The sequence below is a fragment of the Equus asinus genome, chromosome 17, assembly GCF_041296235.1.
Source record: "Equus asinus isolate D_3611 breed Donkey chromosome 17, EquAss-T2T_v2, whole genome shotgun sequence".
Lineage (NCBI taxonomy): Eukaryota > Metazoa > Chordata > Mammalia > Perissodactyla > Equidae > Equus > Equus asinus.
The window spans coordinates 35,020,011-35,036,017 of record NC_091806.1 but is presented as its reverse complement, the minus strand read 5'-3'; the positions used below and the strand labels follow the sequence as shown (position 1 = coordinate 35,036,017).

The following is a 16,007-nucleotide window of genomic DNA, read 5'->3' as shown; positions in this document are numbered from 1 at the left end:
ATGGCAGAAAGAATAAATGACGGTAAATTCAGAGACTGGCTTCCTGGGCAGCAGACAAGAAAGAACAAAGCTACGAGACAACGCGAGTGGATCCCACAAGGATACTACTGAATGAAAGAACCAAGAAACCAAATGTACATATAACTTTATTTCACTTAGACAGTCAAGCACACAGGAAAGTCATCAATGGTGGAAAGCCAAGACCACCACCGGCTTTGGGGGACAGTTCCTGGGAGTGGGGACGAGGGGGCTTCTGGGAAGCTTGGCCATGTTTCACTCCTTAATGTAGGCGGTAGTTACGAGAGTGTGTTCACTTAGTGAAAAAGTCACTGAAGTGCACACTTACGCTTGGGGAAATTCTCTGATGTATGCTACAGCTAAATCTTTTATAAGTACAGCATTACGTGCCGACATAACGTGCCAGGAAGACAAATGCATTTAGTTAAGCACACGCCTCTCTGGTCACACTATTAGCCACGAAACATGAGACAGGCACCAGGAATCGGAAGGGTCCTGAAAGTGTTCACTCAGTGGTTCCTGCGTTTCTGAAACGCTGGGCTCAGGGACCGCTGACGTCACCGCCTTCTCCACCCGGCGAGGCATTTCCAGGCTACAACACTGAGCAGTGGCTGGAAACAAACCACTGAGCGACCGGCTCCCCCGCCGCTGCGACGGCCTCCGCTGCTCCAGACTGGACTGCACACACTCCTGTCCCTTCCCTGCGAGGGCCCCTGAGCCCATTCTCTCAAAAACCACCTTATCAAACGTGCGGTATCTGACACACACTTCAGTGTAAGTACCCCAAATTACATGAAAACAAACACAGTTATAAAACCAAACAAACAAAACTACTGAAAAGATAAATACATGAAAATCCCAGTAAAACATAATTTGGCCAATCCTTCTAAGCTTGTGGTAATAAAATTTGACTTAAACGAACTTGGTAATTTATAAGATTCAGAGGACAAAAAACTTAATGATTCTCTAACCCAACAGAGAAGGAGCATTATAGCCCTGCATAGCGCGAATTAGTTGTTAAAAAGGAAACCCAAATGTTTGGCTAATCAATCTTTCAGAAGGACTGACTAAGCCAAGAAGCGCATTAAGCTTGTCATTACTCATCTCCTAGCTCAGTGCTGCAGACCCATCACGAGAGTGTAAGTGTGCACCCACTCGGTCCACCTGAAAGCACCACAGAGGCACCTGTTACGAGCAAGTAAAACGGCACCAAGACAGCCCAGAGGCCCCCGGAACCCACGTACCCTCCACTTTCCTAGGTGCCACTTTCCTCCTTCACCTGCCGTGACACCCTCACTCAGCTCCCGAAGGAAAGGCTCTACACCCTGGTCCCAACGCCAACACACCGGGACTAACAAGTTCAGTGTGACTCTAAGCTTTGTAACTCTCATCCGCCAAGGACAAAGTTCCAAAGGGGTCAACCTCCAGTCTTCCATCCCCTAAAACAGATTGGATTTACAAAACACAGGTGTTCTAATAAAGGTGGTGTGTAAAAATATTTTCTCTGTGAAATCCATCCTATTTGTCCACTAAATTTCATTAGGAAATTGGAAATATATGATGAAACCCATGGGAAATACACATTTAGCGAGAAATGGCTTAAGACGACAGGTCAGAAGGCACCACACAGCGGGGGGCAGATCAGTCATCGGAGAAGGCGACTTTCACAGGGCAACTTAACAGGGGCACCCTCTGCCCGGGGAACACCACAGGGGCCCGCCCCGTACCTGCAGGATAGTGGCCCTGGGCCTCCGTGCTTTCATAGACGGCCTCTGGGGCGTAGGCCAGACCCTGCTGGCTATGGGCGTCCTGGTAGTAGGCGGCCTCGGTGCTGTACACGGGTTCCGGCTCGCTCACGGGGCCTCTGTAGCTCGGCTCGGCCTTGAACGAAGCCGCATCCTGGGGAAGAGCCAGGGAGACAGTTCACACGGGCCAGGCGGGTCGCTGCCACGGCCAAGGGAAACACACGGACCACTTCTCGGTCCAGCTGAGACCGAGCAAATGGACACGGAGAAGAGGAGGCAACACCTGCCGACGTGTGCAGACGGCTTCGATTCTAACCGTGCTAAGTGTGTTCAGAGGGACCACGTGGCACTTCTTCCTGAATAACCCCCATCCTCACCGCCCCCCAGCGCCCGCAAATCCTGCAGGAACTGGAACCCGCACGGCTGTCACGAGCTGAGCGCTTCTCAGGCTGTCGCCTGGGGCAGGTCTGGCCTGTTTCTTTTTCAGGTCCCAGCCCTCCGAGGGCCACCCAGCAGCTTCACAATGTCACCCCATCACACGGCCAGAGCTGGCAAGGCCGCGGACGGCCGGGTTCTGTCCTAACCAAGTCCTCTGGCGGAGGGGCGGGAGGGAGTGAGCACCAGGTCACGTGCAGGAGGAAATCACCAACTCCCTGGTCACAAGCACCGGGACTTCCAAGCTCGAACCCAAGTCCTGAACTCCTGATCATCAACGGTGGCTTTCATCAGTGTTTCCAACGAGGGTCCTCCTGAAGGCGCCCTCGGGAGCCAGAGGCAGCGGGGCATGGGGAGAAGCTCCAGGAAGGGCAGGCGTTCAGGCACCAGCTCTCGATGGAGGGTGAGCAGCACAGTGCATGCTGCCTGGGGGAGGTGCTATGAAGGCCACAGAGAGGGCACTCCATCTCCAGGCCAGGTACCAGGAGTCACTCAAGGGTTAAAGAGGGAGGGACAGAGCCAGAGGCTCCTTTTGGCAAGGTCCCCCTGGATTCAAAGGGAACGGACTGGAGGATTAAAGGCCAGGCCATGGTGTGGGGGCACGAGCTGGCTGCCCGCACCCTCAGCTTAGTCATGTGGGGGCACCGTGAGCAGGTGGGCACTACGGCGGGCATCCCACACTGGCAGCACCCTAGTCTCCTATCTTCCAGCAACGCCACCTCTGCCCCACCCATCACAGGGTTCCAGCAGGGCTGCTGATCTAGGACCCACCTCCCATCCCTGCCAGGGACAGCATGCCATCTTGGCCTTCTCAAGAACCAACTGCTCAGTGACGGGCCAGTAGTGGAACATGATGGGGGGGTGGCTCAAGGCCCCCGTTTTCCATTGGATTACGAATTATAAGGCCACATCCAACACACCCGTCCAGAAGTCCAGAAGGACACGGCCGCCACACAGAGGGAACAGCAACACAAGGAGATGACCCTGGTGGTGATGAGACTGTGGACCTGAGGCCAGGCCTGCTGCCCCGGCCCACAGCTCTCCCCGCATCCTCGTCCCTTTATGCCTCAGCTGATATGAGTTAGTTCTCATCCCCTGCGACTCAATGATCTTTGAGGGCTAATGTCCAGGGAGAGAAGACAGGTGTGGGAACCAGGACAGTGGCCGCAGGGCCAGAGAAGGGATGGAATTCGGGGCTCAGCCGGGTATGGTCATGGACGGTGGTGGCAGGGGTACTCCCGAGAGAGGGAGGTGCGGAGACCCCGTGACGGAGCGAAGGAGAGCTGAGGCGGGCAGCTCAGTAACTCAGATCAGGAGAGAGCATGGGGATCCGTGTTAGCAGGCCCTGGGGACACAGGCAGGCACAAGGCACTGACGACACAACTGAGGAGAAAGGGCCAAGGACAGAGGCTCTGGAGCAGACACGTTCAAGAGGGGCTGAGGGAGGGGAGAGCTGCAGAGGGCTCCAGTGAAGCGAGGCCACGCGGGAGCGGCAGCTGGGTGCCGCAGGATGCGGATTCTAGAAGAGCAGTGTCAGCGCAAATGCAGCATGACCACGTGAGCTCCAGACCAGAAGCCATCCACTCAGTGTTCGGAGACCCCACTGGGGGGCTGCGGGCTGGCTGAGGAAGGGGGCCTCGTCCAGGAGCCCAGTGAGGACGGCCGACAAGGTGAGAAGCAGGCCGTGTGCCCGGGAGCGTCCCCCAGCACCAGGAGGCTGCTCGCCAAGCCGCCCTCTGTGGATGGGCACCTAGCAGAGCTGAGGAGGGAGCCCACGCCGTCCGCGGTGGCGGCACTGCCCCAGGAGGGATGGCTTCAAGAAGCCAGAGACTCACTCACAAACAACGGAAGACCCACCTCATAGACGGGGCTCGAAGGCGGCCTCTCCTGTGCCGGCTGAGGAGCAGGGGACGCGGGCGGGGTCTGCTTCCGGGCTCTGGCCTGCTCCTGTGATCGACAGACACGCAGCACTCAGAACACGCCTAGGACACTCTGGGTCACCAGGCCGCCTCCGCGGCAACACGGCTCCAGCAGAAAGAGCAGAGAGTACCAAGCACGGAGACCGAACACCAGCAGGTCTTAAGGGAAGTTTGCTCTGAAGCGAAGGTCACGCAGTCAGTCAAGTATTCTCAAGAACTAGGACCTCGGTGGCCCGTAATACTCCTGCTGCCACCACATAAGCCACAGGATTTACTCACTGTGCAGTCGGCAAGGCAACAGTAACACTACCGAGCTACAACCCCCGTCCCACCCAAACCCAACTCAGACTTTTAAAATGGGCAGAATGTATTCTGTACGTAGTACAGACATGAATCTTTGGGGCTCAGAGCGAGGACTGTCATGGACAGAATACGGCCCCCAAACAAGCTGACATCCCAGGCCCCAGATGCTGTGAACATGTGACCTCACAGGGCAGAAGGGACCGCAGATGCGATGAAGTTAGGCATCTGAGATGGGAGACAATCCGGGATTATCTGGGTTGGCCCATGTCATCACAGGGTCTTACAAGAGGGAGACAGCCATGTGAGAGAGAGAGCAGGAGGTGTGGTGACGAAAGCAGAGGGTGCAACGCGGACGGCTCCAGAAACTGGAGAAGGCCAGGGAACGTCGTCCTCTCCAGCCTCCAGAACGGACGCAGCCCTGCTGACCTGTTAGGACTTCTGCCCTCTAGCACTATAGACAGGAAACGAGTGTTGTTTTAAGCCACTAAACTTGTGGTCATTTGATCCAGCAGCTACAGGAACGAGTTCTGCCAGCTGGAAGGCTGGATTTTTCTCCAGGTTTCAGACGAGGAGACTGAGCTCCTGGAGAGGGTAAGTCACACACCCAGGGACGCATGCCGGCGAGGGGCAGAAGCAGAATCTGAGCCCTCTCCTCCCCACCCCACAGGAGAGTCCCAGCACCACAAGTCACTTGGACCCACCCACAAGTACTTGAGGCAGGAGAGCGCCTCCTCGAAGGGGCTGTGCCTGGGCTGGGCGGCCGGGCTGAGGGTGGGCTTGCAGAGAGACCGGGGCCTGCAGAGGCACAGGGCCACGGATTCGTCTATGAATCACTTCTAGAAACATGTCTCCAGGCCACGGGCTCTAGGACAGCCCCTCTCAAAGGTGGCAGGGTACAGGCAGACTCCTTCCCAGAGGCGGGCTTCCAGGATCTGAGAGTCAGGCGTACGTGACCCACATCAAACTCTCCTCGCCTGCCAGGAGGGAGCACTCAGAAGACATGTGCTGTCGGGGAGCCGAGTGCTCCAGCGCCCTTCCACAGCCCAGGGGGTTCTGCTGGGAGCAGTACTGTGCCGACGGAGACTCGCTCTCACTGGGGAGGAGGAAGAGAGCAGATGGGTGGCAGGGGCTGGGGACAGAGAAGGACAACACACCCGAAGGGACAGCAGGAGACCCTCAAAAGGAGAGAGGTTAGGTGACGATGATCAAAAGTTTTCTTCTTCTCAAGCAGCCCATCCCTTCTGCATCTTGTGGATGCTGAGGCGACTTAGATGGCAGGGGTCAAACTTCTAAGGCAAAAAATGAGGAGGGCAGTTTGAAAAGAAGACCAAGAGAGCAGGAAAAAATGCCTCGTAGTCTGTGAGTGTGTGTTCTGCAATGAAAGAAGGCTAACTTACAAGCAGCTTACTAAAAACTTGAAGGAGACATGTCTAAAAGTTTTCCAGCAATTAAGGAATAGTAAATGGTAACCGTAAAACTGACTCTTATTCCGACTTCGCCGCACGTGGTAAGACAGCAGGGCTTATTTAACTCACGTCCTCCGCGTCGGCATTTTCTGTCTATTGCATGTTAATTTCCTTGATTATCCACGTTCTCGACATTCCCCCCCATGATTTGGAGCAGAACGTCCACAGAGTTAAACACACCTTTATGGTTTATCAATGTTGCATGCATGACTTCAGACTCTACCTCGTTAACTACCCCAAAAAGAGTCATGATGAGTGTCTCCACCCCCATTTCACGGACCAGAACATGAGGCACAGAACAGCGAGCTCATCTGTCAAGGGTCGCCCAGTTGGTAGGCGAGAACGTAGGGACCTGAGCCTTCAGACACCAGCCCACCTAGGAGAGGTTGAGGAAGGAGGAGCCCACCCCTCCTGCTCACCTCCCAGGCTCCCGCTCCTACCTTCTCTGGTGGGAAACACTACAAACACTCACAGGAAAGGGCAGCAGACCCAGGCTGCAGAAGCGAGAGCTGCAAGAGCAGATCCGCTTCCTCACAGGGGATTCCTCTGTATTCTCAAGCTCCTACCTGGGAAGGGCGCGTCCCAGAGTGTGACGGGTGGGAACAGAGACGCTAGGAGACCATCTGGACTGGAGCTCAGCGGAGGGCACGCGGGCTGACAGCAGGACAGAGGGAGACCAGGCTCGAGGGCTACCGGGCTCTGAGCCAGCAAGGGCGACTGTCTAGAATCTGGTGGTCAAAAGACCTGATTCTACGGGCAGCTGAAAGCTAAAGTCCCTCAGAGGACAGCCCAACGGGAGTTCCACATGTTCTCTATTGAAAACCTTCTGGACCACCGGGGAAGGAGTAAACCAAACCCATGGGCCCAAGAGTTCCCAGTCCCCTCGCGCCGCGCAGGAGAGCGCGGCGGCCGGTCCTCACTCACGTCCAGCTGTCTCTGGGGTTCCTCCTGCTCCTGCCTTTCCTTCGCCACGCTCTGCGCCCTCTCCGCTTCCGCCTTCCGCCTTCCGCCTGTCCTCCTGCTCTTTCTCCTTCGCGAGGTTTTCGAAGTTAGCTCTGATGTTGCTTGTTTTGCTGTTCACTGCAGACGGAAGCAGAGATTTAAGTGTGATGTCAGAACACAACTACCATCTCCCCGGACCACCGCCCCATGCCAGCATGACCTCTCCCGGGGGAACCCGTCGGTCCCGCCCGCCATGGAAGGGAGATGTCCCCCAGCCGCCACCTCAGCCCGCCCCCCCATGAACTGGCCTCCGTGCCTTCTGCCCATTGCACACTTTCGGCAGGACCAATGAACATCATAAGCCATGGAATAGTTTAAATTCCAAACATCATTGTATTCTTTACCACCATATACTCGGCGGGGGGAGGAGCCAATTTTCCCTCAGGACGCCCTTGATAAAGCAGTAAAAAATACTAATTTTTAGTAAATCTCAACCCTTGAGCATACGTCTTTAATGTTCTGTGCGACAAACGGGAGGGACACAGACAGCACCACTGCCACACACCAAGCTCAGCGGCTGTCTCGAGGAAGGACACTTGTGCGACTGTCTGCGTCGCAGGTTGAACTGACTTCTCACGGAGCATGATTTGTCCCTGAAATAACTGACTGGCTGTAGTTAAGCACACTGGGTACTCAGCACGCATTTCCTCCAAAATAAACGAACCAAGCCTATCGTGTCAAGAACAACCGCACCATTTGTTGTCAATGGGAAAACATAAGCTTTCAAGCAAAATCAGAATTTTGGAAAACCTGTATCTGCTCCCGTGCACATGACAATTTCCCCGTTTTACTTAAAGACTCTCTGCTAGCACTGATGACAGTATTCACAAACACGATTTTTTTTGGTATTACAGAACGACACGGCAACATCGGGGCGGGGGGGTCTCCGTAACTCAGTGATCCGATATTTTCCAACGACCGATGCATCATGTTACAAAATCATGCTGTGCAAGGAAGAACAAGCCTCAAGAAAACCACTAAACCACAGCCTGTTCTGAGTGTCACATCAAAGAGCATCCATGACGACCTCACACGGCCTTCCCTCTCCGCTGCAGATCTGGGCGAGCCCAGACTTTCTCCATCAACAGGACTTAGCATAGACGCAGAAGCAGCTGGGAGAAGTCGGCTGTCTTATACCACAGGGACTGACAGAAACAAAACACCACCCTTCTGCTTTTTAGTTTTGAAAATGTTATTTTTTCATAAAAGTATTATGCTGATATGTAATGGCTTTATTATTTTTAAATGAATTATAAAATGTTAACTTCTCTGTTTTAGTTTCCAATAAGTAAAGATCAGTAGACGTAACCCACATAGTTCTTTGGGGCCCTCGATAACTCCTACGAGGTCAAAGTCTGCTTGGAGCACCAAGTCCGAGAACTGCAGGCCCAGGGCGTCCACAGTGAACCGACGGTGACTCTCTGCATCCTATTTGTAACGCACTCCCTTCTAGCATGTATAGTTTCCTGACTAAACAATGCTCTCCTTAAGTGCGTGGCCCACATGACCGAACGTGTGCCCTGCAGACAGCTAGACTAGAAGAGGCCCTCACACGAGCAATCACCTGAAAGGACAGACTGCGGCAGCCTGGACCAGGCCCAAGGAGGACAAGGAGCGAAGGAGAGAACGCCTACTCCAGCTCGCACACAGGCGCTACAACACATCCCTCGGGTCACAGCCAGGGCCGACCGCGTCCAGGGGCACCAGCGAGCGTGTCTGAGCAGCAGGTGCCACAGGACCCTCCCAGAACGCGGTTCCAGCAGCGAGAAGGGCCCTCACACACGTGCAGTTAACCCAGCTCTACTTTGGGAGGCACCCACCAAAGCAGATCCCCACGGCCGGAGAGCACAACATGCTGTGTGGGAAAGCTGCCTCTGACCCTCTGCAGGAACAAAGAGGATCTTCCCTCAAAAGGCAAGTCAATTTCTTTCCTGAAAATACACAGGAACGACTCTGCTCCCCATTCAGCTCCATCGCCCCGTTCAGCTCCATCTCTCCACTCATGCTCCATCTGCTCCCGGTGCACATTCTGCCAACTACCCTTTTTTTTGGAGGAAGATTAGCCCTGAGCTAACATCGGCCACCAATCCTCCTCGTTTTGCTGAGGAAGACTGGCCCTGAGAGCACATCCGTGCCCATCTTCCTCCACTTTATATGTGGGACGCCTGCCACAGCATGGCTTGCCAAGTGGTGCCATGTCTGCACCCGGGATCCGAACCAGCAAACCCCGGGCTGCCGAAGCAGAACATGCGAACTCAAGCGCTGTGCTACTGGGCCAGCCCCCCAACTACCCTTTGCCCTGAGCATTTTCCTGGGACAACCAAAGAGCGTGGAATTTCCTCCTGGAAAAACCACAGTGCCGGTAGGGGGTCCGCCAGGACTCACCTGCTTCGACAGGGACAGTCTTCTGATACGTGGAGGCCACCTTCGCGACATCCTCAAAGGTTGAAGCATTCTACCGAGACAGGAAAGGAACATCAGGAAGGCACTGTTCTCTGCTCCTCACACCCCGTGACGGCTGCCACCTCACCCAGACGGCAAAGCCTGCCCTCGACCTTCCCAAAGAGCCCACCGGGGAGCCCAAAGCTTTCGTATCTCCTTCTCTGTTCTGCAAGTTAACTGAGGCATGAGAAGGGTTACGACACACACTTGCTGGTGATGACACGGGTCAGCATGAGAAGAAAAAGTACACATGTGAGGAGGGATGGACAGGCGGAGCACAGAGGATTTCTAGGGCAGTGAAAATACTCTGTAGGGCAGTGCAAGGGAGACACATGTCCTTACGCACGTGTGCAAAGCCACAGAACGTCCAGCACCAAGAGTGGACGCTAAAGTCAACCGTGGCCTCTGGTGACGACGACCTGTCAGCGTAGGCTCGCAGACTGTACCCAACGTCCCAGCTGGCGGAGGATGCTGATGGTGGCGGAGGCTGTGCGTGGTGGGGGCGGGGGGCATATGGGAAATCTCTGTACCATCCTCTCAAATTGGCTAAAACTGCTCCACAAAAAAGAGTAGGAAAAAACCCAAAAGCATATCTGCACCTGCGCAATCAGAAACCAGGTGCGGGTTCTGCTCTAGCCCTCGCCCCGGGATGGGACACAGTGCCGCAAGCCTCGCCTGGCCTGACCGTCCACATCCCCCACAAGCGTGAGTGCCGGGGCCCAATTCTGTCAGACGACACTTTGAGCGACAGCTGCTCCTTCAAGGCTGATGCTGACGCAGACACTGATGCAGACAGGCTCTGGGAACCACGGGCCATCCTCGGTTTCTTCGTGAGCAACCACTTCCCAGTGACACACCTGGGGCGTGGGACAGTCACTGCCTTCCTGACACAAATCAGGGGAGCAGGGCCCCGAGGACGTGGACCTGAAGTTAGCGGGCACTATCTGAGGATGACTGTGAGTGGCAGCTCCCTCCCGTCCAGGCACAGGCTGACCCCTGCGCTGAGTGTCGCACACACGGGCCAGGCCCCCACCCTCCCCCAAAGCCCCATTCTCCCTCCACAGCCACCCCGCTCGGCCAGAGCACGGCTGTCCGCCCACCCGTCTGCCACGCCCAGCCACAGCCAGCCTGAGAGCCCAGCGCCCGGGCCACCCTGGCCCCCCTGCCCCCCTCTCCGAGTGCAACCGCTCAGCTGCCCTGACCAAGCACTCTCCCTTCCCAGACCACCGGCCCACCAGACCGGGCCTCTGCCACCTCTCTCCAGAACAATCTCTTCTCACACTCACTCCCTGCCCTGCCCCCCGGCTGCCCTCCGGCTGTCCCATCAGGCTCCTGCCTGCCCTGTGGCTTCAGGGGCAGAGGCGTCAGCACCCTCCCCATGGGCCCCTCCTGTCGCCCCCATCTGCCCGGCCCAGCCAGTTCTCCAGCATGCTGCCCAGAGCCAGTTCTCTGCCGTCACCTGGGGGCTTCCAGCAAACACGGCCCCCAACCTCTCGTTCTCGCTTGCAGCGTCCCCACCACACCGCGCCCCACCTCCTCCACAGCACACCCCCATCACCAAGACCCGCTTGCCGACTAGAAGCTTCTCGCTCTCACCGCCCTCCTCTACGCGGCGCCTGCTCCTCCCTCCCCTCGGTCCAGCCTGGCAACTCAAGGTCACGACCTCTCCCAGGTCCCACCTGCTGGACACCCCTCAACCCGTTTCCATCCCCTATAGGGACTTCACACCCGAATCCCTCCACACGCAGCTCACTGGGACCCCGCACAGCTCCCTCACCTTCCTAAGCCTCAGGCCACCAACTGTACAACGTGGACGCCGTCACACCACCAACAGGAACCACAGTCACCGTCAGACACAGGCTCACCCAACCTCTGCGCCAAGCCACCACCCTGCCTCGGTCGCAGGCCCCCTCGTCAGGCTCTACCGTCCACGGCTGCGTCTCAGTGACCCCACATTCTCCACCAGCACCACCTCACGGTCTCCCTCCACATGCCTGTCTACGGCCTGGGCTCCCCTACATGTTCTGGTCTCTTCCATCTTAAACAGAACCATCCCCTCGGCTGACCGCTGCCCAGCTCACAGGACCACAGTGGGCGGAGCGGGCCCAAGCTTGCCGACTCTACGACTGACCCTCCCCACACGGTGCAGGTCCCCGCAGGCCAGCTTCCCCCAACCTGCCCCCCAACACCCACAACAATGCCCTCACCAGGACTCCCGGGGCTACCACGTTACTCACCCAGACGTGACCCCCACCAGCAGCACTGCTGGGCACAGGTGACCCCCCCCGCCCCAAAGCTCTCTACCCTCAGACCAGCACCACCAGACCCTGTGGGCTCCCCCCACCTTGCTGGGTGCACTTCCCAGTCTCCTCTACCAGCCTGACTGCTGCCATCCCCAGGTGTGTCCCTGGGCCCCGCTCACCACTCTGCAGGCTTTCCTGGCCTCCGACTTGACCCCGGCTCCGTCCACATCTGTGCAGTGGCCGTCTGCCTCTGGTCCAGCCGCACTCTCGTCCACCTGCCCTGCTGGGTAGCCCACCCCGGACACACCCACAGCCAACTCAGCTACCCACCCCTGCTCCTCCCAGGCGCCCCAGCTCAGCAGAGGCCCACCGTCCACCTGGGGCAGTCCTGCCTGCCCCCCCAGCCCTTGAAGCCAGGTGCTTTACCTCCCGCCTCGCTGAAGTCAGTGCCGCTCTCCCTCTGCCACGAGCCCCTGCCCGAGCCAGCACTGCACCCTGCTCACACCACTGAAGCCACCTCCTAACTGGGGCCACAGCCTCGCTGCTTCTCCACAATCCACTTCCACACTGTGACCAGGGTCTTCTCAACACAGATCCCGTTTGTGTCACTTGCCTGCCAAACCCGTCGAGGGCCACTCAGGACTCATCTGATGAAGAACGAAACCTGACGTACGTAGTCTGCAGGGCTCCCCGAGATGGTCCCTCCCAGCTCCTCACCCCTCGGCCCTCCTCTGCAGTGAGACCCTAACAGTCTTTGCGGCGTCACCCCCACCCCCGCACACACGCTATGCCCCTGCTCTCCAGGCTCCTGGCCCATCTTTCCGGCATGCTCCACCCGTCAAAGCTGAGCCCAGCCTCTCACTTCCCCAGGACCCTTCTGGCCCCTCAGCCTGAGCCCTGGGCCTGCCACATGCTCCCAGGGCCCATGCGTGGTCACGTGGTGGAGCCCCTGGGTGACGGCCTCTGTGTGGTCAGCTGTGAGCCTGACAGCAGCAGAACTCCATGAGGACTGGCCCTGCTGTCCTTGACCACAGGCCGGGCACAGGACCAGGCAGGACAGCCTCCGTCTTCGCTCAGGAGATACAAGCCACACGTGTCCTCGTGTGGACAACTCCACACCCGCTCTAAGTGTAGACTCTGCTATGGCTGGACCGTACGCTAGAAAAACGGCCGTCTGATACACTTAAGACTGACTCTCAGAGATCCGACACCGTGTGACAAAGTCCCCAGTGAGAAACAAGCGTGTTCCCCGGGACACCCGTGGGAGGCGGTGCTGTGGGCAGGACCTGCCTCGAGACGGTCCCTGTCCCGTGGACCTTCCACCATGAACCATGATACAGATGTTCTAGACCCGCGCGCTCCCAGAGCCGCCGCCGCCACGCGTGCCTACTGAGCTCCTGACATGGACAGTGTGACCAAGGAGCTCAATTTCCAACCGGTTTACCGCTAACTACTTTGGATTCAAACAGCCACATGTCCTCAAGGGTCTCGTGTTGGCCCCAGAGCCTAATGCCTGGCTTCCAAAGGTGGCCCCGCCACTTGCTGCTATGCTGTGGCCAAGCACTGAGCCTGCCTGGCCAGGGACCCCCAAATGCAAAAGGGGACAGGGACAGTCTCTCCCCCACAGCACGACCATGTCGGGTACCGGAGAGGATGTCCGTGACCGGTAGACGAGGCCTGGCATACAGGTCAGCAATCGGCACCATCAGTGATGACACGTGCCCGACTTAAACGTTCGTGCTTCTGAAAACCTGAGCCACACCCCACCCCAGACCATCCACGGAGCCGTGCGCTGACACACCAAGAGCTCCACGAATTCCTGGACCTCCTAAATTCCCGAACACGGCAGCAGAAGACACTCAGGCCTGGATCTGGAATCCTTACCTTGTCCATCCGGTCATTCTGGACCCCGTACTTTCCGCCGAATCCTTTGGAATAGTCTGCAAAGTGGCACAACACAACACTTACACTTAGGCTGAGGACCAGCGAGGTGCCCGGGGCAGAGGCATGCAAACAGATCCAGAAACAGCCCAAGAAGACGCACCCCGAGCAGAAAGAGACCAGAACCGCACCCCACGCGGTCCTCACTTGCAAGCTGAGTTGGTTTCTACCCGTGGTGTTCAGCACACAGGCGGGGGAGAAGCAGAAAAGGGGTGTGCGCATGCGTCCCGCGCTCTCCTGAGGGACAGAGGGTGCCGTGTGGGCTGGCAGGCCGTGAGCCGAGGGCCCAGCACAGGCGCGGGGCAGCGTGCCACTCCAACAGCACAGTCCTCCACCTGGCACCGCTCCCGCCCTACTAGGACTAGGCAGAGGCTCGAGGCAGCTGTTTTCTTGCTTTTTAAAAGAAAAAAAAAAAATTCCATGGGGAAATTCTACCAGCCAACTCTTAGGACGTAGCAACACAGATCTCCATGACAGTCACACCGTCACACGGCGTTAAGGCCACGCAGAGCCAAGGCCATCTCCGCGCAGGCTGCCGGATCAGCACCAGATCAGCTGCGTCCGCCGTCCCTCGCCTGAACACGGCCGTGTGTTCCCAACCAGGGGACAGAGCCTACGCTCTGCCCTGGCAAGGAGGACCGTCCTTGTCTTCCGCTCGTGTGTCCAGGTTCTAACGGCCAAGTCCGAATTTGGACAGCAATTAAATAACTGCTCTAAGGAGAAATGTGTTCACCGTGTGGACTCCCAACAGATACACCTAGAAATTTCCTGTGTCTTCTTAGCTTCCTGTACATACCGTTTAGCTCTGTGTGAGGAAGTTATACGTAGGTGGTGTCGTCAAAAAAACCAAAACAAACGAAAAACACCTCCCACCCCCGGTCAAAAAAACACCACCATGATGAAACAGAGACCACACAGAACACGGCTGCCCTGCCCCTGCCCCTGCCCCTTGGTGTCCCGCGCCTCTGGCTGAACTAAACATGGTTCTCCCCGTCTCAGAGGCAGTCAGGTGGCTTACTCAGTAGGTAAGTCACGGTCAACAGCAAGAGCTCCAGCAGAAGGCTGCTGGGAGACCAGGGACACCCCACTCCAGGACGGAGCCACGTTATGGGTTTAGGGCAACACACCCTGCAAACTACGGCCATGTCTTGCCAAGCACAAACCCCATGGTGCCAGGGAACAAGTGAATGGGGGTGGGAGGAGTGCAGGCGACCATGGCTCCAGCATACACCTGGGTTTCAACGCCCGAGTGCCCCTCGAGGGCACAGAGGGTGCTGGCAAGGCTGAGGCTGGAAGTCTGTGCTAGAAGTGGCCGCACTGGAGGGGAGGCGGGGGCGGGGGGTGGTGAGCAACTGTGCCTTGCTGGGACTCGTGCTTGGCCAGTCTCTCCTTGTAATCAAACCCCACAGCACAGGAGTCCTGCCTCTCGGACTGAACACCAAATCTGCCTCCGAAACCAGTCTTATAACCTGGAAATCCACAAGCAACAGTGGAGAAAACCGAGAGAGGAAACACAGTTTGGTTAGAATCGTGGGAGCATGGGCAAGAATCAAGTACATCGTTTAGAGAAAGGAAAAGCTCTGCCAGGCTCAGGGGCTGCAGAGCCAGCTCGCAGGCTCAGCAACAGTCAAAACTGGGCTCAAAGGTTAGAGGGCAAACTCAAACTCTTAACACTCCAGCCAAGATCAGAGACCAGGTTAGGAACTGTATTTCAAGTAATTCGGGAAAGCCACTCCACGCTTTGAGGTTTCTTTCTAGGTCCTACCCACGCTGCAGACAAGAGAACGCATCTCTGCGCATGTGAAGAAAGAGACACGTTATACACGAGGTTACTGCACGGCAACGCGTACCAGCCCCACCTCCATCTGTGCTGGCTGAAAGGACGGGGTGAGTCTGGGGCTCACTCAGAGGTCTCCCGTCCCCACGTGCTACTTTCCCAGGGACATGGTTCTGTCGTGGAAAGCACACACTCCTGGGCAGAGAGGAGGCATCCCCTTCCACAGCCTACAGCATGCTTTATCAGCACCAATTCATGGACTGGATCGCTGTCGCCCCTCTGGCCGCCCCCTCAGGGCAGAAAACAGCGTTCCCAGAGCTGCTGCAGGCAGTGACCAGCGCTCCAGAAGCCCAGTGACATGGGGCCTTCTCGCGGGAGCCCTCCCGTGGGAGGGGACGGGGGTTCCTCACTCCTCTAGCTGAAGGGCTGTCTCAAATCACGGGAGGGCTACGACAACCTCCCACACTGAAGACACAACACCACTGCTACAGAGACACGGCAAAAACACGGCACAGTGACGGACCTGGGAAGGGAAATAAACTCGGGAAACGATCCCAAGTAGGAGATTCAAAATGAAGGTACCTTTTTGAGATTCGTGCAGCTGCAATTTCTCCTGGTGATCCCGGCCAAGAGCACATTTGTCTTGTCTGTCTGTCAGCACACCAAATTTTCCTCCAAACCCTTTCACGTAGTCTAATGGATTAGAAAAAGGACAC

The 16,007-nt window shown here is 57.0% G+C and overlaps 1 protein-coding gene across 1 annotated transcript in view; it reads right to left on the bottom strand.

Annotated features, from left to right (window-relative positions):
• The window catches only part of LOC123277916 (src substrate cortactin-like), a 46,248-nt gene that overhangs the window by 26,036 nt on the left and 4,205 nt on the right, over positions 1 to 16,007 (bottom strand). The window contains 7 exon segments of the mRNA XM_070487872.1: positions 1,746 to 1,917; positions 4,056 to 4,145; positions 6,811 to 6,897; positions 6,899 to 6,966; positions 9,274 to 9,343; positions 13,458 to 13,513; positions 15,874 to 15,984. Of these exon segments, the coding sequence (XP_070343973.1) occupies positions 1,746 to 1,917; positions 4,056 to 4,145; positions 6,811 to 6,897; positions 6,899 to 6,966; positions 9,274 to 9,343; positions 13,458 to 13,513; positions 15,874 to 15,984 (654 nt within the window).